Below are 26,985 nucleotides of genomic sequence, written 5' to 3'. Positions count from 1 at the left end.
AAAGGGAGGTGGCAGAGCTTGGATTGGAAATAAGTACACGTGCCAAAGGCAGTGACCCAAGGCCAGGTTTAGCACTAAGCAAGGAGATGGGATTTAACTGGTGTCATGTGCTGATTCCTGGACACCATGCTGGGCCCAGCCTTGGCAGGGTAGGAAGTACACTGTGCAGTGGCCTTCGCTGGGGGCCAGTGGCTTCCATGCTGTGCTGTGGACATCCTTCCATTCATTCTCTGGTCTCTCATACATGGTTGGGACTGGCCCACACTGAGGAGCTGTCACCCAGCTCCAGGGGTCCTATTCAAGGTCCCCCAAGGGAAGAGCATGGGTGCCATGAATGGCCCTGGAGGTGAGATCTGTGTGGGACCAGGTCTCAGTGCAACTGGCCCGCAGCAGAAGTCAGAGGGCTAGAGATCAGTGATATGGGGGGTGGGAGGCGCAAGGCAAACAGGAATCTCCTTGTGTCCAGGTACCCTCAGCCATCCAGGAGGGCCATCACGGCCACCTCTACCTGTATATACTGAGACCAGCTTCTACGCATAGGCCTGGGTGTATGAAGGCCCGGGGAGAACAAGACCACCTGAGGTTGCCTCCGGGACTTCATTCCTTGCCCAACCTGGTCCTCCACATCATCCCAGGATTCTACTGGGGACAAAGCCAGCCTTGGTCCATCGGAGCCCCTGCCATCGAACCCACATTGCTATAGAAGACTCAGGATGGGAAGCAGTCAGCAAGCATCTGGAAAGGTGTGTGGGTAGGCAGCCCTGGCTCAGTGGCTACCATGGGCCCAGGGATCGTGGGGCTGAGCCTGTGCAGCCCAGGTCATCACCAGAAGCAGTATGACTTCTGGGGAACCTAAGGCCACAACTGGTTTCCTAGGAAACAGTGCCCCCTGGTGGCCAGAGATGGAACAGTCGATCACCAGGGCCAATCCTGCTGGGGCAGTATGGGGAGATGGTGGGAAGGGCCCTTGGCCACCTGAGAACCGTTGTGATTCTAAGCTGGAGGGCAGGAGCCATCAGAGACAACTGTCACTGCGGAATGGTCTATCCCACACCAGCTGCAATTTCCCCTCGGGAACCTTTATGTCGCATGGTGGATGAGAACTGGTGGGTCATCCCTGGTGCTACCCATAGGGCCTGCCCAGAATCACAAGCTACTAGGGCTATTCCTGCCTGCACCACAGGATTCTATCATCTGTTTGGGATGAAACCAGTCCACCTGGCTGATCTTGGGGTGGAGGACCCAGGGCCAAGCAGGTCAGACCACTGGAGAAAGGCGGCCAGTGTGGGTGGCCTGCAGGGTGGTCCATCAGGGAGGCCCCAGGCTCTGTCCCCACCAGGCCTCTGTTCAAGCCCTTGGAAGCCTTGCACCAAGTACAGGAACCCAGACCACACTTGGCCAGGGACAACACAGGATACCAGACAGCCCAGAGGGACTTGATGCTTCATTTAAAGTGGCCCTCAGTGTGTTTTGCTGGCACAACAGTCTCTCCTTGTATATCCAGTGACCAGAGAGTTGGCAAGTACTCCGACTACCAGCACCAGCTGATGGCTGGAGAGAGCTGTTCTCAGTCCCACCCAGCCTCAGGGGGCTCAGGGATGAGGCAACAGAGCAGGCTAGCTGGTAGAGCTTGGAATCAGGGTGAGCACAGTGGTTCACATGACAGCCTCCATGTGCAGGATCTTCAGTGCCTCTGAGATCTGAGTGCTGGTGTCAATCTGGCCATACATGCCCACCAGGAAGGCTCGGTGCAGCAGCACAGCCGCGTGCTCTACGGAAGAGTTGAAGTCAGATAGCTGTGGGCCAGCAGCACCTCCCAGGGCAGCAGGTGGGTGCAAGGTGGGTGGCTTACCTTGGCAGAGCAGTGTGTACTCTGGTAGGTTCCTGAGGGCCGTCTGTACCACCTCAAAGTCCCGGCTGCCCAGGCAGTACATGAAGGTAGGCAGGAAGTCAGCAGCGATGCTGCGAGAGACATGCTCCAGTGGGTACTTCCCCATGGCCCAGGAGTCTTCCACGGTCTGGCTCAGCTAGCTGGGGGTGACAGTGCCCTCGGTGGGGGATTTACTCACCTGGGGTTGTTCTGGATGGAGCGCAGTGCGAGGCTGAAGGCCAGGTTGCGGCAAGACTCCTCCGCTGAGCTCATCAGCCGCTGCAAGTTGGTCTGTTCAAGTGGGGGAGGAATGTCACTAGGCAACCATGGAGACTCAGCCTAGTGGCAACTACATGGACTGTTCCCAAGGTGCCACCAGGGCAGTGGGACAGCCTGCTTGGCTTCCTGCTTCAGTCTGGGGCAGTGCCCGGCTCACACGGCAGCAGGATGAGTTCCTCCCAGCCTCACTCACCGAGAAGAAGCCCAGGACCTCGGGTCTCCGCCGCGACATCTCGTCTATGTCGCTCAACGCTTCGAGCACATCTGAGGACAATGGGTCCGGTTGGGGCGTCTAGGAGGACCTAGGGGTGCCTCCTTCCCACCCCAAGCAACCCAGACACAGGAAGGGACAGTCCCCAGGCATCCCAGTCCTCCAGAGGCTCCCCAGGATGCACCAAGCACTGGGTGCCATGTTCACTGGTTGTCCTAACACTACGCCCTCCTTCCCGTTTGGCCTCACACTGGTCTCCAGGGAAGGCTTGACAAGGGGCTCACCCTGTGATCAGGATACTTGGAACAGCTCCCTTACTCAATCCCCGCTTCTCCTCTGAAGACGGACAGGCCTACCGGTCACCCTGTTGGGTCTTCCTTAAGCACCTCAATGCTTCTGGGGTCCACTGTGCTATCTGAGTCAATGGTGCAGTGCACCGGGCGTGGTCTAGGAGCAGCTGGCTCACTCACCCTCAACAGCCTGGCCCCGGGAGAGCCTCTTCATGTGCGGAGCCACGTCAGCTACAGTCAGTGGGGTGCAGAGGGAGACACTGACCAGGGGTAGGGAGCCGGCTGAACGCTCATCTGTGAAAAGTTAGCCAAGGTCAGGCAATGGCTGAACACTGAAGGTTCAGCCAGGCTTGCGATCTCCATGGAAAGACTATGCCCATCCCAGAGGCACACTGACCACTACTCAGGATGCAACACAGTGTTTGGTACATGTGGTGTTCATGGGGTTGGGAGGTGGCATTCAAGATGCTGGGCCACTCTGGGAGACACAGCATATGTTTTCTGTAGACCTACAGCCAGCCTAGGAGACCATTCTCTTGGTTCTGCCCTCAGGGTGCCACCCCACATGGGAGACTGGTGTCTGGACAGTGTGTCCTCTATGAACACCGTCTATGTGCTTTCCGTCAGTCTGGCCCACACAGGCAGCAGAGCCCAGCCACAATCACTGAGCTTCTAGGTATCACTGAGCTTCTAGGTATCACTCACCTGCCAGTGACCATGTCAGCAAAGCATAGAGTCCTGCCTGTGGGCATGTGCCACCATCAAACATGCAAGGGGAAAGACCTTGACCTAAGGACCAGCCTGCCCAGGAAGCATCTAGAAGGTTAATGTCTGCCATGGGAGCAGAACCTGACATTCCCACAGGAAGGTTGTTCAACCTGGTCATGGTACCACCCAAGCACATGCATGAGAAGGTAAGGTCCCATCAGAGCCCTTCCTACATTTCACTCAAGAAGCTACCTGCCCCCTCACCTTCGCCTTCCTCATCCAGGCCTTGTTCAGTTCTCCCATCCCGGCTGGGCAGGCTGAGCCCTGCCAGCAAAGACTTCAGCATTACCAGGTCACTGTTGTCAAAGGACAGGTCACTGTGGAGAGAGCACGGGTTCGCTTCAGAGCAGTGCTTCTTAACCTGTGGGTGGCGACCTCTTTGGCAAACCTTAGCTCCCCAAATATTTACATTACGATTCACAACAGTAGCAAATGACAGCTGGAAGGCTGAGAACCACTGCTCTAGAGGCCAGGCAGGGAAGAGGCAGGTGAGGAAACGCAGCAGGGCAGGAAGGATGGTCTGGGCTGAGGTCAGTGGGAAAGAGAGAGGTAGGGAGGAGGAACGAGTGAGGAGGAGCAAGCGGGGATGAGGATCAGGTTGCAGTTCCGACCAGGACAGTATGTCTGGACTGTCCCTCCTGGCTCAGGTGTGGGACTCACTGGAGGGGCTCTGCGTGCTTCTGCAGGAAGGCCACGGCCGCTGGTGCACTGCAGGCCACATACTTGTGGATGAACTGCACAAACTTGCTGATGAAGGGGGCCAGGTGGCGGGAGGACTTCCGGTAGTTCTATAAAGAGGGCAGAGGCACCAGAGGCTTCCTCAGACCTTCGACATGACACACGATCCCCATGATGGCCTCGGGCCTAAGCCAGGCTGACTGGGGCCCGGTGCTTTGGTTTTTAGATTTTACTGTATGAGTGTTTTGCCTGAATGTATGTCTGTGCACCACACAAGTGTCTGGTACCCGGAGTTCAGAAGAGGGTGACAGAACCCCTGGAATTGGAGTTTGAAATGGTTGTGAGCCACCATGTGAGTGCCGGGAACCAAGTCCTCTGCAAGTGGCCAGTGCTCGCTAATCACTGAGTCCTAGCTTCAGCCCCTGGGCTTTTCTTTCTTCTTCTTTGAGATATCTAATCTATATATAGCCTCACAATATTATAGCCAAGGTTGGTCTAGAACTTGCAATCTTCCTGCCTCAGTCACCCAAATGTGCTGCGGCTACACCTGGCTGGCATGACTCCCGTCTTTGTAATAATATCACAGCAAAGATGTACAGACTAGGGCATGTGATACCAACAAACAGCACATAATGGGGCTTAGCACCAGGGGTCTAGAATATGGGGTTCCCCAAGCAGGAGATGCTGGGGCTTAGGAACCTTAGTAAAGAGTTGGTCTCCAGACAGCGGAGGAAGAAGCTACTAGAGGGGTGGACTGGTTTTGGCCCTCGTTCCAGATTCTCCTGTGGGAGCAGAAGGAAGTCAAGCAAAAACAAGAGGGGGCATGGGTGGATCTGGGCTGAGGAATGTGGGGATAACCTGCCTGGCACCCACCAGAAGCAGGCGGATAAATGAACACAGGCAGTCCCACAGAGCCCCCTGGTGCTCATTCTGGAAGACACGCGGCTGCAGCAGCTCCAAGATGCCCAGCACATGCAGGAAGAAGGCCAGGTGGTTCTGCTGCCGGAACTCCTGGAAGTTCAGGTGTGTGCGGCCGTGCAGGAGGGCTGCGATCATGGGTAGGTGCCTGGGGGCCAAGAGAAGGGCACCCGGGTCACGTCTTCCCACCAGACACCCCAACCCCATGGTGTGTCCACTTCTGTGGGAGTAAGCACCTCAGCAGCAGGATGGGGTGGGCCACAGCCAGCTTCCGACAGGCCATGTTGGCATCGGCCACTCTGCTTTCAGAAGACCGGGAGTCACTGGTGTCTGCCAGGAGCGTGATGAAGCGATGGATGAGCCCGTCGAGCTGGGGGGAGGGGAGACATGAGGGGGAATACTTGCCCATGCATGCTTTGAATTTTCCTATCCCACTCACAGCCCTGGATGCCACTCGGCAGCAGCATGCTCAGCATTAACTTTTGGAGATCATGCCACAGGCAAGACCACATGTGGCCTCTCACACAAAGCTGAGGACACAAGCTGACCACCCTACCGAGGTACAGTGGAGCGCTGGCCAGCTTGTGTAGAAGGCAGGCAGGTTCAGAGACACTCTGGGGGTAATAGGGCATGCCCCTCCTGATGGAGGCTGTGTTGTCCACATTACACAACACATATGTGGCCACCTCCTGTCTGTCCACCATCTGAGTGCAGAGCAGGGAGGGGCAGTGAAAAGCATCCCTATGCACCCAAGTGGCTCTTCCAGGAAAGAGCCTACGACAGCCCCCTCAGGGCTCCAGTGAGGTCAGGTGAGACTGATGGCAGAGCCCCTCCTCCCACTGCTCAGGGGCTGTGGGCTGCAGGACTACATTAGGCTGTGCCCCTCACCTTGCAGATGCTGCTGCTGGTGGCACCTTCACTCTGCAGCAGGACTTCGGGCACCGGCACCCGGACCTCCGGCCGTTGCAAGTACAGCTGTAATAGCAGGTCTCGGCAGCGCTGGCCCAGCACACTGCAAAGAGCCAGAGGGTAGAGGGACCGGTCACTGGGATGATGTGGCCAGGGAAGGGCCATGTGCTGAAGAAGCCACTCTCAAGCAAGAGCAGTCACCTACAGCAAGGGGTCACAGTGGGGACTCAGGTACCTGTCCCCCCATTGTTGGATGCAGCTGGTCAAGTGTTCCGTCACTTTTCCGACGCTCTCGCTGTTGCCACGGCAGCAGCTAAGCAGTAGGGGCAGCCGGGTCTGAATGAGAGTACGTGCGGCACTGTCCCCATCCTGGCTCCTGGTCTCTGCCTCAGACAGGATCAGTTCCACCAGGCTGAGCAGCTCTGGGCCCTGGACATGGAGCACCAGCTCCTCCCGCCGCTTCTGCAATCAAGTGGCCACAGGTCAGCCCCAGGACATGTCGCCACTACCCACAGGGTTGAGACAACTTGAGACCTGCCTGTGGAGTACGCTGGTCCCGGCCCTGCCAGATCCGTGGAACATGGATGCAGGCCCAGAGGAAGTCCAGGGAGGCTGAAGGGTCGAGCCTGGAGGAAGCAAGCAGCCGCTGAACACAGAGTCAGGGCAAACTTCCTGGAAAAGGGCCTCTGTATAGGGCCCCACTGTCTTTCTGAGGAGACCCTGGTGCACAATGGGAGGCAACCGGGGTCTCCCTGAGCCACACACTCCCTGTGTGTTTGTGAGCTGGGCACCCGATGACTCCCGTGAGGAAACACAAGCATAGGTTGTGCCCATAGGATGGGCCTGTCACAGCCAAGGGACCACGAGGCCAGATGGGCAGTTTCTCACAGCCCCTCTGCCTCCCATACCACGGCACGGAGTTAAGCCAAATTCTCCACAGATGAAAATGTGGCAAAAAGATAGGAGAGGCTGGACTGTCTACCCCTTAGTTAAGGGCGGGGCACCCAAATCAGGATCCTGGCCCAACAATTGAGGGTATGCAGGCACCCTAAGGCACTGAGCACACAGGAGACCCCTCAGGAGGTGCTTACTGTCCTGAAGCAAGGTGCAGGAACATAACTCATGGCTCCCAGGGATTTGGGGTTGGCCTCACCTCTGTTCCCGGCTCTTGCCTAGCAGGACACGGATACAGCGGTGCAGTGTGGACCAGCTGGCCTGGTGTGTGAGGAGGGCGAGGAGGTAGGGGCGAAAAGACAGCACCTGCGCACTTACGTGGCCTTTACCCTGGAGAGGAAAGAGGTCAGGATGGTCTCAGCTGGGCCCAGGGACAACCTGTACTGACGGGTCATGTCAGCTGGCTACGCTCTGGGGAGGCTGCCCCAGAAACAGCAGCAAAGGGCTGTGCTGGGCAGGGCCCCGGGGTTCCATCTTCTCATCTTCCCCACACCTCTGGCTAACCTGGCTTCCTTAGATTTTAGGGCCTGGAGGAACTGTCCTACGCTCACCCTTGCTCCAGCCCCTGTCCTAGATGTGGCTACCAATGTCGATCCAAAGAGACATACACCACCAGGGCCAGGTAGGCCAGGCCCGGCTAACCTGTCCCTCCTCTGGGGCTAAAAGACACAAAGTCTCGAGTGGCAGCACTGTTGGAGGGACATGTCCTTGTCACCTTTCTTCGTGAGAAGAGCAGCTTCCTCTGAAGGTCAGGGCAGCTACTGACCACTTCCGGGTCTAGCGTCTCCAGCCAGTCCACAAGTAGCCCAGAGGCTGGTCCCAGGCGCATGGTCTCTGTGCTGCAGGCAGAAGGATCAGAACAGAGAGCAGGCTGCAGAGCCACCACCCTCCCACCCCCTGGCCACATTCCTACCTACCCAGCACCCTCGGCATCCTGCTTGCTAGAGCCTAGGAGCTCATCCTTCTCCTGCAGCAGCAAGGAGCTCACCACCATAATAGGCCCAGAGGCCGAGCTCGGGCAGGAGGTCTCCGCAGTGGATGAGAAAAGCGCCTTCAGCAGCTCTTCCAAGTGGGGGGAGTGCACTTCGATGAGGCCCCGGAGCACTGTGGGGATAGGAAGCTGGCTGAATCAAGTAGGCCAACAACCCGGAGTTCAAGGCAGACACATGCACAACTCAAGAGGGTTCATGTGAGATACAGGGAATGGGGGACAGTACTGGGCTGGGTGGTACCTTTGCTAATGAGCTCTGGCTCCACAGTGCACTTCTCCCCAGACTTCAGGCTGGTAATGACGGCCCGCACAGTGGAGTTGGCCACCTCCAGGTCATGGTGGAAGCTCAGGGCCTCAGCTAGGTGCAGGAGCCCACTGCGCACTGTGAGCGGTGGAGCAAACCATGTGACTAATGCATGCTCTGGTTTGCCCACACACTCTCAGCCTGCCTCTCTGAAGGCTCCCCCCCGACCCCACATTAACACCAACCAGCCCCTACCTGCCTGCCGCCCTCAACTGCTCACCATCACTGATCCTGCGTCTTGCTGAGTAGCGGGTAGCAAACAACTTGAGTTGGGCCTGCAAGGGCCCATCCTCCACGGCGGGGCTGTCCAGCCACTGCAGGATCTGCATAAGCACTTTAAGGAAGAGCGAGGAGAAGCCAGTGTCTTGAGGGACAGCACGCTGTGGGGACAGCCAGCCATGTGTGAGCAAGCACACTGGCGAAGGACTATAACAGCCCTGCCTGGGGACCAGTACCAGAGCCAGGACTCAACATCATCCCACTTGCCACTCAAAAGCATGTCTCTTAAATGCCAGGATGACCCTGAAGGAGTTTAAAGACCCATCCCTTGGGGAGATGCCTCCACTAACAAATCATACAGCAGAGAAGAAACACATGTGTGCACACATTCACAGCACATATAGAGATGCACTCACGTGTGAGGACATGGCAGACCCAGATCAGTCTGCAGACAGGATGACATCATTCACCCTCCCCTACAGGACCCCTGCCCATGCCCACTCCAGGTATTTGGCTTTTTATATTTAAGGACAGGGAATTTAGGCCTGTTGAGGAAAGCCTGCTGGGGACAGCATCAGGCCTGAGGTTGGGTTGGGAGATGCCCAAGGCTGTATGCAGTAGGCAGAGTCCATGCATTCCGGGCACCAGTCTCCTGCTGCCCTTCCCTCCCACCAGCTCATGTGCCAGTGTACCTGGTATTGGTAGAGCTGGCGCATCAGTGGGCAGGAAAGGAAGTGGCTGTGGTGCATAGCCAGAGCCAAAGTGCCACCATGTGGGGAGCTCAGCAGGGTGGCCATAGCCTGCAGGAGGCGCACTGTGATGCCTGGCACCTCAGGGTTCCCCTGGCGGACGCGAGCCAACTCTTGGCCTAGAGCTTGCTGCAGTGCCAGGGCAAGGGGGCGTGGGCTGGAGCTCTGCCACCGTGGGTCGGGGCTCAGTGGGAAGATCTGAAAGCAGAAGGTGTGAAGAGTGCAGGGACTCCCATGTATACCGCTTCTCAAGTCCGTCTAATTTGGGTTCAAGTGCATGAACTAAGGGACCTGGGATCTGGGCTGGAAGAGTGGCAAAGGACCCCAACACCCCAGAAGTTGCTGAGAAGGGCAGAGGTACCTAGAACCCACAGAATCTAGGCTAGAAGCCAGAATCAGACTTCATACTGAGAGTATGGTGAGTGTATAGTAGTAGCTAGACACACATGCCATCAGAGACCAGAAGACACACATGTGCAGGGGTACTGCTGGGAGACCCTCACACGACAGCCCTGGTACCTGTAGGAAGATGCCAGCCAAGTCATCCTCAGGGCCGAGCACCGGGACCTGTGTCCCTGCCCGAGTCCTGCCCTGGCCCGGTGGAGGCTCAGGGCTGCTTTCTGGCTTAGGAGCCTCTGTGCTCTCTGCAGAGAAACAGAAAGCATGTGGCCTCAAAACTTTCCAACCAGCTCCTGGCACCATCCTGCCTGGGCCCGCATGGAGGGTAGATAAAAAATTAGAGCCCCACTGGTTGGAGGCTGGTACCAGCCAGGGAATAGCATGCAGGCCAAAGCAGTTCAGCCTAGACAGTAACGTGGTGGTGGGGGTGGGGGGGTTGTACCTCGTCGAGGTGGCAGGGAGGCCGTGAGGAGTGAGTGGAAGGTCTGGCCTCCGGAAGCTCCTCTCTCGTGCTGCACCTCAACCAGGTGGGCCATGTAATCTGTAAGACAGCAGCCAAGGGACCACTGGAGGTGGGTGAAGGCAGACTGCAGTCCCACAGAACAAAGGACCAGAGGCTGCCACACCACACCCAGAAAGCTCTTCTAAGACTGCAGGAGCTCGGTGGTGCACATCTGTAATTCCAGCACTCGGGAGGCAGAGGCAGGCAGACCTCTGAGTTCAAGGCCAGCACAGCCAGGGCTACACAGAGAAACCTTGTCTCAAAAACAAAACAAACACTGGAGGCAGAGGCAGGTGAATCTTGTGAGTTCGAGACCAGCCTGGTCTACAAGAGCTAGTTCCAGGACAGGCTCCAAAGCCACAGAGAAACCCTGTCTCGAAAAACCAAAAAAAAAAAAAAAAAAAAAAAAACCAAAAAACAAAACAAAGACTGCAGGAGCTGAGCTAGATTCCCAGCAGAGGATCCAGGGTTCCTTCCCTCCAGCCTCACAGTCAGTCAGGATGGGGCAATCTAGTATCAAGAGTTCCAGGACCCATCACAAGTATAGATGCCCCATGAACCTAACAAGCACACAAGTTCAGCCCCGTAGGCCCCAAGGGCTTCTTACTCTTGTCCATGATGTTCTGCTCCAAGGTCTGGGGGTCCTGGGCCACTGCCTGGTCCAGGTACTGCAGCAGCTTGCTCATGCTGGACACAGGGATGCCAAAGGACTGCACAAAGAGCAGCAGCTGCTGGGGCTCCAGGTCCTGCAGGGCTGTGGGCAAGGCATGCTCAGCTGCCCACTGGGCCATGCCAGGTCCGTCACCAGCCCTAGACTTGCAAGGGTAACCCTCAGGTGCCCCACCACAGGGCCTGGCACTGCCAATCTCTACCACATGCGGTCAACTAAGACTTCCATTAGGTAGAAGACAGGATGTCACCAAAGACCCTATGGCTCACTGGCATCCAGACTCTTCAGTACATCTTTCACTGGGCTTTTCAAGTTCCCTGGGTCACGCTGAAGTTTCCCTCCCTGCCTGGGGACAGACTGAAACACCCAAGCTGGGCACATGCCCAGCCCCTGCTGGGATCCTCTGCTCAGGGCAGCTTGCCTATAGCCCACACACCCTCCATGACTAACCCGAGAGCCCGACACCATCTCTTGTGCCTCTAGAGGTCGGGTCTTTTATAACCATTTCTTCCCCAGCCCAGCCTCGCTGTACCAGCATCCACTAGCCGGGGGACCTCGGAGCGGATCATCCGCAGCTTCAGCCAGTCGGGCAGCAGCAGGGCCTCCTCAGAGGTGTCCACCAGGAAGGCTGTGGGCAGGGGCTTCTTCTCAGGAAACCAGATGTCCAGCAGCTCATGGAACTCACCATCACCAGCTTCAGGGAGGACACAGGGAACAGAGGTATCATCTGAGGAGCCATGAACCCAAGAAGGACCACAGGGAAACTGAAGTTTTAGGGGAACAGAAAAGGCTCAAATGCAGACAATGACAGGGCACTGGGTCCATGACTTCATGTTACCCTGTCTGGTGTACGGTGGCCAACAGTATCCTGGGTTTGAGGGAGAAACGTGGCTTCCTGCCCAAGGTCACCATACTTGCACTCATGTGACCACAAGAATCTCAGCACAAACTGCCTGTTCTCACAGTGCCTTTAGCCCTGGGCTCTGTGGAGCCGAGGAGACCCAACAAGATGAGACCGCGTGAAGTCAACCTTCTATGCTGTCCTTCCTCAGGGTAACATGGCAGACACACACCACAGATGACCACCTCTCCCTCAGTATGACAGCAGAACCCCACCTCTCCCTCAGTATGACAGCGGAACCCCACCTCTCCCTCAGTATGACAGCGGAACCCCACCTCTCCCTCAGTATGACAGCGGAACCCCACCTCTCCCTCAGTATGACAGCGGAACCCACCCACATTCCCCGGAAGTCCCAGCCAGGGCATCCTTTACCCTTTCTACTCTCTCAGGCATAACTGGGCACATGTGTGGAAGCTGCCACAGTGACCAGGACCAGAGGGAAGGCTACTGGCTAGAGAGGTTCCAGTCAGCCTGGACTTACCAGGCTCTGGACTTGGCCACACTGAGTTCCCAGGCCAACCCACAGGACTAGGGAGATATTGGAAGATCAACTGTACACAAGACACTCAAAGAATGAGCAAGGAGGGCACACTCATGCGGCACTCAGCAGTGGTGGTGCAGTGGGCGAGGGCACACCCAAGCTATAAGATAGGGTGCTTCCCAGACCATCCTAACTAGAGCTGAGTTTAGAAAACCCAGGACAGTCAGACAACGGTGGTGCACTCAGAACTCAGGAGACAGAGGCAGGTGGATCACTGCGTGTTTGAGGCCAGTTTCGTCTACAAAGAGAGTTCCACGACAACCAAGGCTACACAGAGAAACCCTGTCTTGAAAAACAAAAACAACCAAACAAAAAGCCTACTACTACAGACTACTTACCACGGGGTGGGCCCAATGTTAGCAGGATGACCATGGCATGGACCACAAGGATGTGCATGGTGGCTGTCTCCCCACTGGTCCATCGTAGGAACACTTGGTCCTGAGACTCCGACTGTGAGCAATGGTGGCTCAGAGGGTAGGACTGACCCCGGTGTGACAGTTCACCTACCCTGTGTCCCTCTGGAGTATCAGCCCCTAGCTACTGTCCACCTCAGTTCACCGCACACCCTCCCCACTCCCGATGACCACGCCGTCTCCTCTCACCCACTGACTGCCCACTGGGCCCTCACCCAACTGTAGACCTCCTCGCCCTCCTTGCTCTTGCGCATGCGCCGTACATAGCGGGAAAACACGGACAGCAGGGCACTGAGTACAGCATCAGACGCAGTGCTGCAGGAGGGCTTTGCGAAGAGGTGTGCCATGATGGTGGAGCGCTCCACGACCAACCGGGCCACATCCTGACGGGGGGTAAGGGCTGTCAGAAACTTCAAAGACTCCGGCCATGAGTGGCCCAATCTCCTCGATTCCCCATTCACTAGCCCAGTCGCTAGTCACAATGGCAACACTGAGCCATTTGGCCCTGCCAGAATTCCCTCACCAGGGCCAGGTCACTGTGTGGGCCTTGCTCCTCCACTGGTGTATGCTGGGACAGGTAGATCAGGTAGGCGCTGATGGTCTGGGGGTCAGTCTCCATGTGGATGGCCTGAGGAAAGGGTGCCGGATGTCTGAGATGGATCCTGGCAGAGCGTGCAACCGCCCCTTCCCTCCAGGACTGGCTCTGCCCATTCCGCACCTGCTGTAGAGCCAGGGCAGTGCTGGTCCTCACGCTGTCAAACAGGGGCAGCCTGGGCAGGTCCCGCAGCAACCACTGATAGCCCTGCAGTGCATCTGTCTCCCCTACATCCTCCTCCATGGGGGGCTCTTTCTCTTCCTTGTCACGAAGACCACCCTCAGACAGAACCAGTGACAAGCCCTGCAGGTACATGCACAGAGCTAAGACTGCCTGCCCTGGTATGCAGCAGGCCCACCTTATTCTCAGAAGCACGCCTGTTCCCTCAGGCCCCACATGGAAACAGGGCAGCTCCTGTGTGAGGAGACTCACCAGCTCCCTATTGCTACCATGACTGAGAGGAGAAAAGGAACACGAGCTGCTAGCAGCACCCATACCTTCTGCCCAGGCAGATTAGGAAATAGGTGTGGGGGAGCCAGTGGTTATCTAATACATACTCAGAGACAGGCTGTGGCTCAGCAGTAGAGCACCTGCCAAGAATCCCCCAGTGAGGGGCTGGGGACAGGGCTTAATGGTGGAGCACTTACCTAGCATGCGTAGCTGTTAATCCCCAGGACCCACTGCCACTACAGCAAGTCTCTCATACACCAGGCCACACTCACCTTCATGGCCAGCACCCGGGAGGCCACCTGTGAGGAGCCCAGACGCCGGAGGAAGTAGTCGAGCACCTCACACGTGGTCTGCTCATCTGCTTTAGGGCCCAGCAGTAGATCCTGCAGGCGGCCCAGAAGCTGCCGCTGTTTCTGCTGCCTCTGTGGACCAAGAAGAGCTGTCAGGGCCAGTGCTTGGCTAGACCCGGTGGGGTAGAGAGCTGCACACACAAACCTGTCGCTTCTTGGCCTTCTGTTCCCGGCTTTCGCCCTCCTCATCCTCCTCCCCAGAGGCAGTGGCATCAGCCGCATCGTGTAGCAGGAACTCACACAGGCACTGCACAGGTAGCACATCCAGCGAGCCTTCGCTGGACTGCACCAGATCCGCCAGCCATGGCATGGACTGAGAGGAGGCCTGTGTGGGCAGCAGGGAGACAGCTCATCAACAAGGCCCACAGGCCCTGAATCCTCCAGCCTGCGGGTGCTCAAGTGTGCCCTCTGTAGGGCAAGTGGCAACCTGCAGCAGTCAGTGTGCACCCGAACCACCCATGGTGTCTGTGCACCAGCAGCATGCATGGACACAGTGCATCCTGACACACTGCCTTTGGGAAAACCTCTGGAACCTTCCTGGCCTGTGGCTCCCTCCACCAGTCTCAAGGCAGGACCTACCTGGCGCTGGATGATGTGCAGGAGGAAGTCGGGGTTACGGCTGCGGCACAACAGGTGTCCAAGGCGCAGGGACTGGTTGAGGGCCTTCACCTGGTCCAGGATGTGAGGGGGTGGCCTCCGAGGAGGGCCTCTGTGTGTCATGGGGAACATGAGAGTCAGAAGGCCACACATAGAAAACCAGAGTACAAGTACAGGAGAGCCATACTTGTCCCTGCCCGGCGGCCCAGGGGTGGACACCTCAGCTAACCCTAGCACCCTAAGGCCTAACCCCAGAGATTCACACCATGTGGGCAGCTCCGCCTGCTCGCCATCTGTCTTCCCTTACACCTGGGACTGGGACAAGGAGGGTGGCTTACTGGGGGTCCAGGCTAGTGAGCTGGGACAGGAGGAGGCTGCTGCTCTCGGTGATGGTCTGCTTGGTGGAGGCGGCGGCCAGGTGGCCCTCAAAGGCCAGGATCTCCTGCTTCTCCCTCTGAGAGATCTGCAGCTCGCGGTTGATCATCTCGGTCCGTGTCTCCTCATCGGTCAGCGTGCACGGTGGGTATGAGTAGTTACTGAAGACCAAACATGCAGGCCTAGTACCCACCCCTGCACATGGGCACCCGCAGGCAATGGTCACGGTCAGGCACGCAAGGCTGCTGTTGCAGGAGCACAGTCCGAGCACTAGGCCAGCAATAACGCTGTCCAATAACTCCCCAGCAGCTCCAGGCTCCGGGAACTAAGCATAGAAACTTCACACAGCATGACAGCCACCTTCAGCATGGAATCTAGCTAGTATCAGATTTCCAGTGTCAAGGACACTTGCTCTGCCACAGTATGTGACACCATATCACACCTCATGGGACCCTTGTTCATTATGACAGCCTCATAGAGACACACAGGTTTCTGTGAGGCTAACACTCCCCTTTCTTTTACATGCTCAAAAATTTGTCTCCTTGAGGAATCCCTTCCACAAGTTCCCATGCCCCATGTCTCCCAAGCATAAACTACGCATCTAGTATCCTACACCATAGCCAGACATCTGTTCCTCAATGCCATGGCCATACACACACCCAGTCCCCAAAGTCACAGTCAAACACCTAGGCCTCAACGTCATGGCCACACACAGTCTGACCCCTAGAATGTCCCTTCCTTAGGCTGCGACCTAACGCCACTGCTGTGTGTGGTGCCTGCCCGGCTGGGCTGGACCACCTGCAGCAGTAATCCTCACCCTGACTCACACGGGCTTCGGCGCAAGCAGCTCTATCAACTGTGCTAACCACTGTGCAGGTCACCATGGCTGTGGACCTGCTGCATTCCCCGTGGGCCAGGCCCACATCCATTCTGCTCCCTTCCCAGTGAGTATGCGAGCTGCCCAGCTCGTGTGCACAGGGTTCCCATGGTGATGAACCACATTGCCCAGCCCCAGGGAAGGAACTGAGACCAATGAACAACAGACTTGGCTGCAGAAACTGTACACAAGGAGGCAGACACCAGGAAGGCGGCATAAATAATATTCCTCTGTGCAGCCCACCCTAGGATGAAGAATGCTCACCCACTTACTTGGTCATCACCATCTCCATGAGCATCTTCAGGGTGGGATACTCTTCCCATGCAGCCAGGCCTAGCGAAGGAAAACAGGAGGTTGCCTACAGCATTTTCTCTGGCCTCACATGTATACTAGCCGGCACCTTGCTGGGCTCTGGCCCATGATCTATCTCCCATGGCCAGGACAACTTACCGATGTTCTCTGGGTTGAAGGCGGCAACAACCAGTAGTAGGGGCCAGGCCTTCCAGTAGAGGGTAGAGATGGCAAGGTTTGGGGGCTGATACCTGGAAGGCAGGGGCATCGAAAGTGTGAGCTCAGTGCCAGGGCAGTTCTGTTCCCTAGAACCCAAGTAAAAAAAGCCAGACATGCTGAGCAGTGGTGGTGCATGCCTTTAAACCTAGCACTTGGGAGGCAGGGGCAGACGGATCCCTGCAAGTTCGAGGTCAGCCTGGTCTACAGAAAAGTTCCAGGAAAGCCAGGGCTATGCAGAGAAACCCTGTCTCAGAAAAAAAAAAAAAAAAAAAAAGCTAGACATGGCTGTCCATGCTTGTAAATCCTAGTGCTAGGATGTGGACACAGGAGCCCTGGGGCCCACTGGCCAGCCAAACCAACGAGCTCCAAGTAAAAAGGTTAAGAGACCTCGGCTCAAAAGACAGGGAGGAAGACAGCGTAGGAAGCAAGACTGAAGGCCTGAGGCCAATCCCCAGGATACAAATGGTGGGAGAACTGGTTCCCACAAGTGGTCCTGACTTCCACACACGGCCTTGGCACGTGTATTTTTACATGTACACACACACTCACACACACACACACACAAAATAAGTTAACTGAAATGAAACAGAAACAGAAAAAGACCAGAAGTGCACACACACACATATACCTTAAAACATACAAACAAAAGCTAGAGAGATGACTCAGCAGGCCTGAGGAGAGGCAGCGAATCTACACACACACACACACACACACACTTTCTCTCATAAGTAAAACAAAAATGTTAAGTTTAAAGAAAGTCTGGGAATATAGCTGAGTAGCAGTGTTTGCCTAGTACATGCAAAGCCCTGGGTGCTACTGCTTGTTCTGAAAAAATAATTTAAAGAAGCCAGACATGGATGTGTATGCCTTTAGTCCTAGTACTCAGAAAGCAGAGGCAGGTAGAGAGAAACCATCCAAAAAAAAAAAAAAAAAAAAGAAAGAAAGAAAGAAAAGGCCCCAAAGTCAGAGACCCCAAAAAGAAGCAACAGAAGGAATGGCTCACACAGGAATAGTAGCTAGCAGCTGTGGGCCCTGGAAGCCAGCTCCGCCTCAGCGGGGAACAGGGCTACAGTCTTACCCAGGTGGCAGCTGAATATTCTCAGGGTGGTGGTAGGTGCACAAGTTCAAAACCGCATCTATCAACTGGATCCTCTCCACCTTCAGAACTTCCACATCTGAAACCCAAAGGCACTGGGTTCTAGAGTCTGGCCCAGCTCTCGGTGGGCAGCGGGGAATAAGTAGGAAGAGAGACTGGGACTTTGCTCCAGGTAAGGTATGTGTGCGACTGGTACCACAGCATGGTGGGCCAAACCAGGGGAAGAATGGACAGGCAAGGCACTGGCCGTGCAGGCGGCAGAACCCTGACAGCAGCCCACCCTGGGGTCTGAGGAGCGGTGCTGTGAGAACCCAGAACAGGAAGCTCCATGCTCAGGGTCCTTTCACCTCCATGCCAGGGTCCACCTTGTGGGAACATGGGTGAACTGCAGCACCTGCCAGGGCACGGGGGGGGGGGGGGGGGGGGGGCGGGGACGGGGACGGGGAGGGGGGACCCTCTAGATCCTCAATCTGGGCCCCTGACCTCCTGGAGAAGAGTCACAGCTGCACAGAGGATGTGAGACCCAGCTGAGATGGTGGCACCTCAGACTCGTGTGGAGTGAGGGGCAGAGAGTCAGGGGTGTTACCATCAGCTTGCACAGCTGCGGCTCGCTTCACAAGGTGGTCAGCCAGTTCCATGGCGTCAGCAGGGCCAAGAGGCAGCTCTCGGGACAGTCCGATGACCAGAATTCTCATCAGGGTGTCCTCCAGAATGGGAACCTCTGAGCAGAGGCGCAGGAAAAAACTACAAGTGATGTTGGGAGATGGGTGGTGAGGGCCACAGGGTCTCCGTGGCCAGTGGCCAGATTCCAGGCCACCTTTCCACAAATGCAATCTTCTTCAGTCGAGGGGCCCATGCGAGGAATGCACACTAGGTCCTGGCCTTTAATGGCTAGAGAGCCAGTGGGAGATCACTGCTCCTCTACTCATGGTCACTCATCCATGAGTGGATGGTCAGGCTGTATACAACCCCTGGAAAGCAGCTGGGAAATGTATCAGCTAGGGTAGGAAGAGAGCTCGGGAAACAAGAGGACAGCAGTGTCTACTAGCTGGACTGGATAGTGGGGGGCAGGGCAGATATGCAGGTGACCAGTGGGTCAGAAGGGATAGCCAGTCAGCCAAGGCAGTGCAGAGTGGAAGGGGCTGCCTAAAGCTGTGACCAGGGAATGGGGAAGAGGCAGGAATTGGGGCAGACAGCACTGTAGGTGAAGAACAGTACAGGGCTGGCAGGGTGGGCTAAGCAGGTGCCCACAGGCTGCACCCTCTGGCTGCCCTGCCCACCCCAGCTCTCACTTGCGGTCGCTCTCCGGTGGCCAGTTATCCCACTTGTAGTAGGTCTCGGGCTGCTCGGTGAAGAGCACCTTGTGGAGGCTGCGGGGAAAGAGCGGGTGTCGATCAGGATGAGCTGGGAAGGGAGTCTCCACCCCAACAGTGCCCCACACGGACAACCCCGGCAAAAGCCAGTGGTGGAAAAGTGCTCGGGGCTTCCTAACTGCAAAGCCACCCGCCCACAGTGGCCACTAGTGAACGAGTGACATCGACCTCTGCCGTCGACCAGTGTCGGGGCTCTAAGGTCCAGTCAGCGGCTGCAGCAGGGGTAACAAAGAGGCACCAAGCAGGTAGACCCGTGAGACTGACAGGTGACCTGACTCTTACCAATGCACGTAGTCCTTGGGGGCAAGCTTGCTAATGGAGGGGACAACAGTGTGGAGCCACCACACTGCGTCACGCTGGATGGCTGCGATCTGGTTCTGGAACGTGCGTAGCACCTCGAGGTCTAGGAAGGTGAGAGGCTCATGGGTGCCCTTTGGCCATGGCTTCAAGCAGGCCATGCCACTACGGAAACCACCCCTGTCCCTGTTATGGACATCCCATCCCACTCTGAGCCTCAAAAATCAAGAGGATGCCTGTAGTGAGCAGGTCCCAAGCACAGAGAGTCCTCCCAGCCAGAGGGCAGGAGGGCACCGCTGCTGCTGGAAGCCCCTCCACCTCCGCCAGAAGCCATGCTGAGGCACCCCACCCCCCACCCCACGCAGTCTCCAGGAATCAGCTCAGCTTCAGGAATGTGCAATTACTCAAGGCTTCCTTCTTTTTTGTTTGTTGTTTGCTTGTTTGTTTGAGATAGGGTTTCTCTGTGTAGCTTTGGAGCCTATCCTGGAATTCGCTCTGTAGTTCAGGCTGGCTTTGAACTCACAGAGATCCACCTGCCTCTGCCTTCTGAGAGCTGGGATTAAAGGCGTGCACCGCTACCACCCAAGGCTTGGTTCTCACGTCCTCGCCTGAAGACCCCCAGCCCAGCAGGTCTTACTTCTCTTCTCTCCTTTGTCCCAGGCGATGCCAGCCTCTTTCACCTGAGCTGTAATGCCCAGCATCATGGACACAGCCAGCACATCCGTGATGTGAACCACAAACCGCTCCTACAGGCAGACAGAGTGGCAAGGCTGGCGTGACCAAGGGGCCCTCCCACAGGACCCACATGGCATAGAGACGCATGTGTGCACGTGCATAGCAGACAACATAGAGAGGAGGTCAGCGTGTCTGCACATCTAGAGACCACCATGCTCAGATAACAGCTAGCAGAAGCAGGCCTCGGGGTCGAGGAGCTGGCCAGGCTGACAAAACCCTCTCCCAACAGCAGACTGCCACCAGGGTGGACTGCCATCCTGCCCAGAACCGTGGAAATCTCCCCTGCTTCATCTGCTCAGCAACACCTCCTCCATCTCTTGCTCTGCACCCCTAGTCAAGCAGACCTCTTACTAGTTAGGGTGCCCTCTCCATCCTCTTAGTCATTCCACAGCCCCGCCAACAGCAATGTCCACATCCATGTTGGGGTCACCAGCTTCCCAGCTTGGTCAGCCCCTCCCCATCCTTATGAGGGATGGAGCAACACTTCACACTTGGATGTGTGTACTACAGAGCCCATGTCTGCACACGAGCCTGGCATGTGGCCATCCCTATAACAGGGTAAGCCTGTCAAGGCCAGGAAAGCACAAAGTGGGCAGTGGTGAGCAGGGGCCCCAAAGCACCTTAAATTCCATCTCCAGGTACTGTGGCTCCTTGCGCTCCTGCATGAGTCCCAGGCAGAAAGCCTGGAAGTTGATCTCATGCTTGGTCTGCTTGATGATCTCGCGCAGCAGGGCCCTGGAGGCACGGAGGTAGTCATCCTTGTTGGTCAGCAGATCCTGGAACACCATGGCTAGAAACTGAGAAAGAGAGGAACCACAGAGAGCTGGGGTCAATGGCTATCCAGGTCCTTTTGCCATACCCCACATCAACCTGCCAGGACCTCACTGGGACCTGCAGAAAGCCTCCCCCAGGAGAAAGACTCTCCAAAAAACTAAGCAGTTAATGTGGTAAGATTGGGCAAGTTCCCACAGCACATCTTGGGCTGCCTGTCCTGAGAAGAGGGCCAGCCTTCCCTTCATGGATGTGAACTCTTAGGGGAGGAGGAGCATGCTGTATTTCACTCTCCTGGTAGTTGGCAAGAGAGGGCCAGTCCTCTTCTAATCTGGAAAAGGGTTAACTGGCAGACACAGGAATGGGGACACCACACTGACCAGAAACCTCAGCCCACCCCACCTGACCCACCTGGACTCAAAGAATACCAAACACCAAAGACACCACCTAGATATGCAACTACCCAATCAATTATCTTAAAACACTGAGCTAGGGGCCAGCCTCAGGTACAGCCAGATGCCAGCATGGTATCCCACAGCCTGGCTCCTGCTAGGCATAACAGTGCTTCTTGTGTCCAGAGAGATGCAAGACCAGGCACCCATGAGTCAGGATTCCCGACCAGGGCTGAAGATCTGTGGAGATGTCTGCTTGGTTTAGGAAGATCCCAACCAAGGAGGCCGCACCAGGCTGGAGCAGGGGCAGTTGAGAGGCTCACTCAACACCAAGCGCTTCCTCCTCCACAGTGTTAGCTCACAAGGATGGTTCAGAAACCAGGAGCCAGTGGGTCTTCCCACCCGAAGCCAGAAGTTCCTCCCTGTGCAGCTCCACAAGTCCCCAGCCTCAGCTGGACATAAACCCATGGGCTGGCCCATGCTAAGTGTCCGCACCTTGGGCGCCAGCTCAGAGCTATGTTGTAGCACAGTGTAGAGAATCTGCATGTTGTTAGGGTTGCGAGCATTGGAGAGCTCGTTGAAGATCACAAACTTGATGGTTGTGCCCAGGTTGTCCTTGTGTGCATTCAGTAGCTCCCTGGACACAAGAGCCGAGCAGGTGAGAGGCACAGGCCAGGCTTCCCCCGCTCCCCACTGGCCTGTCTCCCCAGCTGCTGCCCCAGCTGGCCACACACCTGATGCAGAGCATATAGTGATTGAGGAGCACCTTGGGCTTGAGGCGGATCTTGATCAGGTGGGAGATGGCATCCATGTCTTCTGGCCCATGCGAGTTGCAGTTCATGCACACAGACATCAACAGGTCCTGCGCTGGTCTGGTCAGCTGCAGGGAAGCCAGGAAGACCATTCATTGAGCACACCACCACGACAGCCCAGACCCCCAAGGAGGACCCCCACGAACTCTGTTTCACCAACACAGCGCACCTTGGGGTTCTGCAGCCACATCTCCAGCCGCTGCACGGCCAGCAGTCGCACCTCCTTGTAGCCACAGGTGGCTGTGAGCAGCCGCAGGAGGTTCCTGGACACGTTGTCGATGGGCTGGCGACGGTTCAGCTGGTCACGAAGCATATCCAGAACATACTCTTCTACGCTCTCTGTGAGTTCATCGTACCTAGGCCAGAGGGGGGAAAGAGAGGCCAGGAAGGATGCCAGCTCCGGGGCCCCCACTTTGGTCTCCTGAGACTGAGGCTGTCAGCCCACCTACCTTGGCATGAGCTGCCCCTCCTGCTCAGGACTTAGTTTCTCCTCAGCAATCAGCAGTTCTGTCTGACTGTCCTCCTCTTCCGTCAATGAGGGATGGGGGCTGCTGCCTGCAGGCACCATGGGAGCCAATGGGTAGCTCCTCCAAGGGATATGGAGGGCGGTGCCCTTGGCCCCTACCCAACACCTGACATCTCTTACCTGCACCAAGGTCACCTCCACTGCGTGCCCCCTCTCCCTGTAGCAGCACACTCTTTGGGGGCATCTTGGTGTTGAAGGCTGTCTGGATGTTATCCACGAAGGTGCGGCAGTGAGGGCTGTCCACCCAGATGCGCTCACCCAGTGAGTCCTCAATGTACACCTGCAGTTGAGTTATGTTTGGACCACACCTGATGCTGGCCAGGTACCCAGAGCAGGGGCATCCAAGAGGCCCTCGTCAACATCCAGGGAGGAGGGCTAGCACACTAGGGGCCTTCATTCGCTTCCCTCGCTTGTATGGGTCTCCAGCATCCTCCTTTCCACAATGCTCTGCCTCCCTGAGTCCCTAGAGGGACGACTCACCTTCACGAAGATCTCAGGCCAGTTCTCATCCTCCTCGTAGGCGGCCATGAGAAGGTTGCAGGCCAGTACAGACACTAGGCTGTTCCCTTTGGCCTTGAAATTGACAGAGGCATCTCTCCGCAAGAGGCTGCACAGGGCCTGAAAGGACGGTAAAGTCACAGCTGTCATGAGATGCTCACACCACACAGAGACAGCAGCAGGTCCAGGAAGGGTGGGGAGAGCAGGCTGCCAGTCTCACCTCAATGACACCCTCGGTGGCAAAGATGTTGGGCTTGATCTTGGCCAGGTACATAAGGCTCAGGTAGAGCGTGCTGTCAGGCTTGGCCCGTGTCACCTTCAGCTGCTTCACCGCCCCACACAGCACTCCCTCTATCCTGTCGTCATTGCCCTCCAGCTCAGCAGCTTCGATCTCGTCGAGCAGTACGGTGGGAAGAACTGACCACACGGGAGGTTCAAGTTAGAGCAGGGGTGGGGGCAGAGATCACACCCAGAGCCACAGGGATGAGCAGACAATAGAGGTAACACAGACGAGTCTCACCAGTACCTGGAGGCTCTCAGTTCTCAGAAGCCACACAGCCAGGGTCAGAGTTAGCGCCTTTCTTCCCAACCCATGTCCTCACAAATGCTATGCAGGTGCTCTACCACTGAGCCACACCCCGGTCCCTCACTGGGGGATTCTAGGCAAGGGCTCTACCACTGAGCCACACCCCAGCCCCTCACTGGGGATTCTAGGCAGGTGCTCTACCACTGAGCCACACCCCAGCCCCTCACTGGGGGATTCTAGGCAGGAGCTCTACCAATGAGTCACACCCCAGTCCCTCACTGGGGGATTCTAGGCAGGGGCTCTACCACTGAGCCACACCCCAGCCCCTCACTGGGGATTCTAGGCAGGTGCTCTACCACTGAGCCACACCCCAGCCCCTCACTGGGGGATTCTAGGCAGGAGCTCTACCAATGAGTCACACCCCAGCCCCTCACTGGGGGATTCTAGGCAAGGGCTCTACCACTGAGTCACACCCTAGCCCCTCACTGGGGGATTATAGGCAGGGGCTCTACCACTAAGTAGCTGAGGTTGGCCTTGAACTTTCAAGTTACCTGCCTCAGCCTGCCAAGCAGTTGAGGTCCACCACACCTGGCTACTCTCTGAGCCTTTGAAATGACATCTCAGTAACAAGGGGTAGTGTAGCTTTATGAGACACAGCTTCAAACACCTACAGGACAGGATACTTGTCCTTAGGGCTCTCACACGGAAGTCTCCTAGAAAGTGCTCTGAGGAGGCATGCAGACAGTGGTGTCTGTTACCGTAGTGTTAGGTGCTCAGAGGCTGGCAGAGCTAGTGGGTGACAGGTCTATGCTACAGGCATCATGGAGCTGTTATGAGTCCCCGAGCAGGACTGGGCTGTAGTTCAGAGGTAAAACACTTGCCTTGCAAGCACCAGGACCTAGGCTCAATCCTGGCACCATCAAAGTCGTCACTGGATAAGTGACAAGAAGCAGGAACAATTAAACAGCTACACATTTACAAGTGTTAGTAGGAACAGGGCAGTGGGCACAGTTATCTCCCTTCTAAGGTCTCTTTGGTGCTATCAAGAAATGTTTTCCTGTCCCCGAGGGAGAAACTGTGGGGAAAAAATCTCCTCCCACTTGAGGACCAGGCTAGAACTACCTGGGTTCCAGCACACCTGGTGCACCCGTCCCCAGCAGGGCTCAGGACAGTGTTGTTAAAGAGGGACATGCCACACACATGCCAGAAAAACGTTGGAATGATGAGGCCAGAGCAGTGCGGGGTTGGGAGGCAGATCTGTGTGCAATGTCAAGAAGCAAGCCCACAGGAAGCCAAGAGCTCATCACACCCACTCCTGCAGAAGACCCCACTGTGCTAACAGACCCAGGCTTGAAGTGGCCCCAGTGGGCACTGGGGTGATGGACAGGATGAGGGAAGCTCTCTGGGCAAGTTAGCCGTCTCACCTTACCTTCAATGGGTACCACAGATGGCTCTTTAATCGAGGGAGAGATGGCTCGTTTTTCTGCAACCGCAGCCTCAGCCAGACGTCCCAGGGCACTCAATGGGGGAGTGGAGGACAGTTTGGGGCGCTTAGTGAGGCCAGTCAGTGCGGAGGCACTAGTCAGAGAGGCTGAAGCATCTCTCTTACGCTCTGAAGGCAGCCCCGAAGGGGCCGGCTTCAGCAGCGTGGATGCTGTCTTTGATTCGTTGGCCTGGCCCTTGGATCCCAGAGCGATAAAGTCTCCAGGGGGAGGATGCCCTGCAGAAGAAAAGAACACCCACTTTTGTGATACCCACTCTCAGAGAGGATAAACAAGACCCAGAGGAGACAAAAGTAGAGCTCAAGATTACTCAGCAAGACCCCGCCAGGGCCAGCAGTGGCTGACACTTATCCAGTGCGGACCATAAGCTAAGCCATCTCTAACTCACAAGTACCGGTCTACTTAATTCTCAATGAGTTTCTCCAAAAGGAGTATGAACCTCACTCTACAAATAGACACGGCCAGGAGGTGGTGGCACAAATCTTTAATCCCAGCACTCGGGGGGCTGAGACAGGCAGATCGCTATGAGTTCAAGGCCAGCCAGATCTATAGAGCGAGATCCAGGACAGGCTCCAAAGCTACAGAGAAACCTTGTCTTGAAAAACCAAACCTGCCCAAAGCAAAACAAAACAAATAAGACCCGGAGGTTAGGTAATGAATCCACTGTCACACAGTGAGCAAGGAGCAGCTCCAGGACCCCAATCAAGATCACCTGGCTTCAGGGTCTGTGATTCTGGTCAAGGCACCCTGTTTTTTTCCAGATGTTCAACAGAACATAGCCCCCAGAGTAGCTATCCTGCAGGAACCCTGGGTTGGGTGACCATGTCCTGCAGGAATGCTGTGTTAGATAACCATGCCCTTCAGTACTCCTAGGTTAACTGTGCCCCGCCGCGCGTGGGAACGCACCTGAGGGCTTGGCGGCCGCGCTGGGCCTCCGTACGGTGGTGGGCTTGGCTCGGTTCATCCTGCCCGCGGCCCTGGCGCCCCTCGCCGAAGCGCCGTCACCTGGGAGGAGGCGACGGGAGTCACTCGCTCGCTCAGTCATTCATCCCTCGCGCCGTGGCCACTGAGCTGAGTGCCCAGGGCCGCTCGCTGGAGTCACAGAAAGGGACCGGGTGCAGGGCACACGCGGCCGGCCGCGGAGACGGATGTCACCGCAGGGAGCGGAGTTCACTTGGGTCCACGGACCTCTCACCTCCTGTACATCATATTGCAGGACCGCAGTACGGTCGCTCCGGAAGTGGAAGCTGATCGGAGCTCGCTCCCAGCGCCGATTTTTTTCACATAACCGGAAGTAAAACAGACCCGAAGGAGAAGAAGAGATAAGAGAGAACCGCAGAACGTGCACGGTGTGTGCACCGCCCTCTGGTGGTAGGAGGCTGGATAGACCGTCCCCGCGCCGGTTTGAAAGTGCCGCTAGAGGGCCGTAAATTCTCCCGCTTTTTTTGGAAGGTGAGGCTGGTCCTGGATCAAAAAGTCAGGATCCTACTTTCCTACTGATCCATCAATGACATGCTCTGAAGTCAGAGATGCTAAAGGCCTCCTGCAATGGCCTCTGGATTTGACCTGCTTTGGGCACCTCCCTCTACATGGAGACCAGAGTCCAAAATCTCCCTCAAAATAGCTACTTCCAGCTTCCCACCGCCATGGAAGTCCCAAGGTCTAACCATGTTTTATTCCAAGTGCTGAGTACTTGGGCAGGCTGCCTAGATACTGGGACAAGGACAAAATTCCAGATCTTTCTTTGGGACCAACATGGTTCTGAGACTATGTTTATATATGTATGCGTGTACATTTACATGTATACATATATACGTATATGTGTTGCATGCCTGTGTGTATGTATGTATATACACTCATATAGATAGATAGACGGACAGACAGACAGACAGACAGACAGATACGTGGATGAATGGATAGGTATTCCAAGGTAGTAGAATTAGGATTGGGAGTCCAAGATCAGGCACTCTTAGTAAGTTGTTCCCATGTTGGCCAGCCTCCTTGATGCCAACAGGCCCAGAGATGTATAGTCAATATTTGTGGGTGGGGCCGGAGAAATGGCTCAGAGATTAAGAGCATTGACTGCTCTTCCAGAGGTCCTGGGTTCAATTACCAACAATCACATGGCAGCTCACAA

At 56.2% G+C, this 26,985-nt stretch overlaps 1 protein-coding gene across 2 annotated transcripts; it reads right to left on the bottom strand.

Annotated features, from left to right (window-relative positions):
• Window positions 1–1,248: 1,248 nt before the first annotated feature.
• On the bottom strand, window positions 1,249–26,078 carry Ints1 (integrator complex subunit 1). 2 transcript variants are annotated; one of them, XM_057764306.1, is made up of 47 exons: window positions 25,755–26,078; window positions 24,776–25,066; window positions 23,041–23,237; window positions 22,803–22,940; window positions 22,443–22,602; window positions 22,246–22,351; window positions 21,966–22,152; window positions 21,719–21,864; window positions 21,480–21,621; window positions 20,442–20,618; window positions 19,724–19,832; window positions 19,072–19,192; window positions 18,709–18,786; window positions 18,003–18,160; window positions 17,399–17,495; window positions 16,261–16,352; window positions 16,083–16,143; window positions 14,897–15,094; window positions 14,541–14,670; window positions 14,107–14,286; window positions 13,884–14,033; window positions 13,285–13,464; window positions 13,090–13,194; window positions 12,782–12,949; window positions 12,492–12,603; window positions 11,244–11,405; window positions 10,649–10,795; window positions 9,982–10,080; window positions 9,660–9,784; window positions 9,084–9,338; window positions 8,393–8,552; window positions 8,110–8,250; window positions 7,795–7,981; window positions 7,593–7,716; window positions 7,077–7,207; window positions 6,462–6,549; window positions 6,159–6,385; window positions 5,903–6,026; window positions 5,251–5,384; window positions 4,970–5,162; window positions 4,079–4,206; window positions 3,623–3,735; window positions 2,831–2,944; window positions 2,343–2,413; window positions 2,070–2,161; window positions 1,853–1,962; window positions 1,249–1,771 (listed from the first exon to the last, which is right to left on the bottom strand). In XM_057764306.1, exons 1-47 carry the CDS (start codon window positions 25,891–25,893, stop codon window positions 1,656–1,658), a joined length of 6,663 nt encoding a protein of 2,220 aa, XP_057620289.1. In that variant the 5' UTR covers window positions 25,894–26,078; the 3' UTR covers window positions 1,249–1,655. The 2 variants fall into 2 exon arrangements, with proteins under 2 accessions (XP_057620289.1, XP_057620288.1); XM_057764305.1 differs by having other exon boundaries at window positions 21,966–22,159; window positions 22,247–22,351.
• Between the last annotated feature and the right edge of the window lie 907 nt (window positions 26,079–26,985).

This window comes from Chionomys nivalis, chromosome 3 (assembly GCF_950005125.1).
Source record: "Chionomys nivalis chromosome 3, mChiNiv1.1, whole genome shotgun sequence".
NCBI classification, from domain to species: domain Eukaryota; kingdom Metazoa; phylum Chordata; class Mammalia; order Rodentia; family Cricetidae; genus Chionomys; species Chionomys nivalis.
This window is presented reverse-complemented; position numbering and strand designations above follow the sequence as displayed.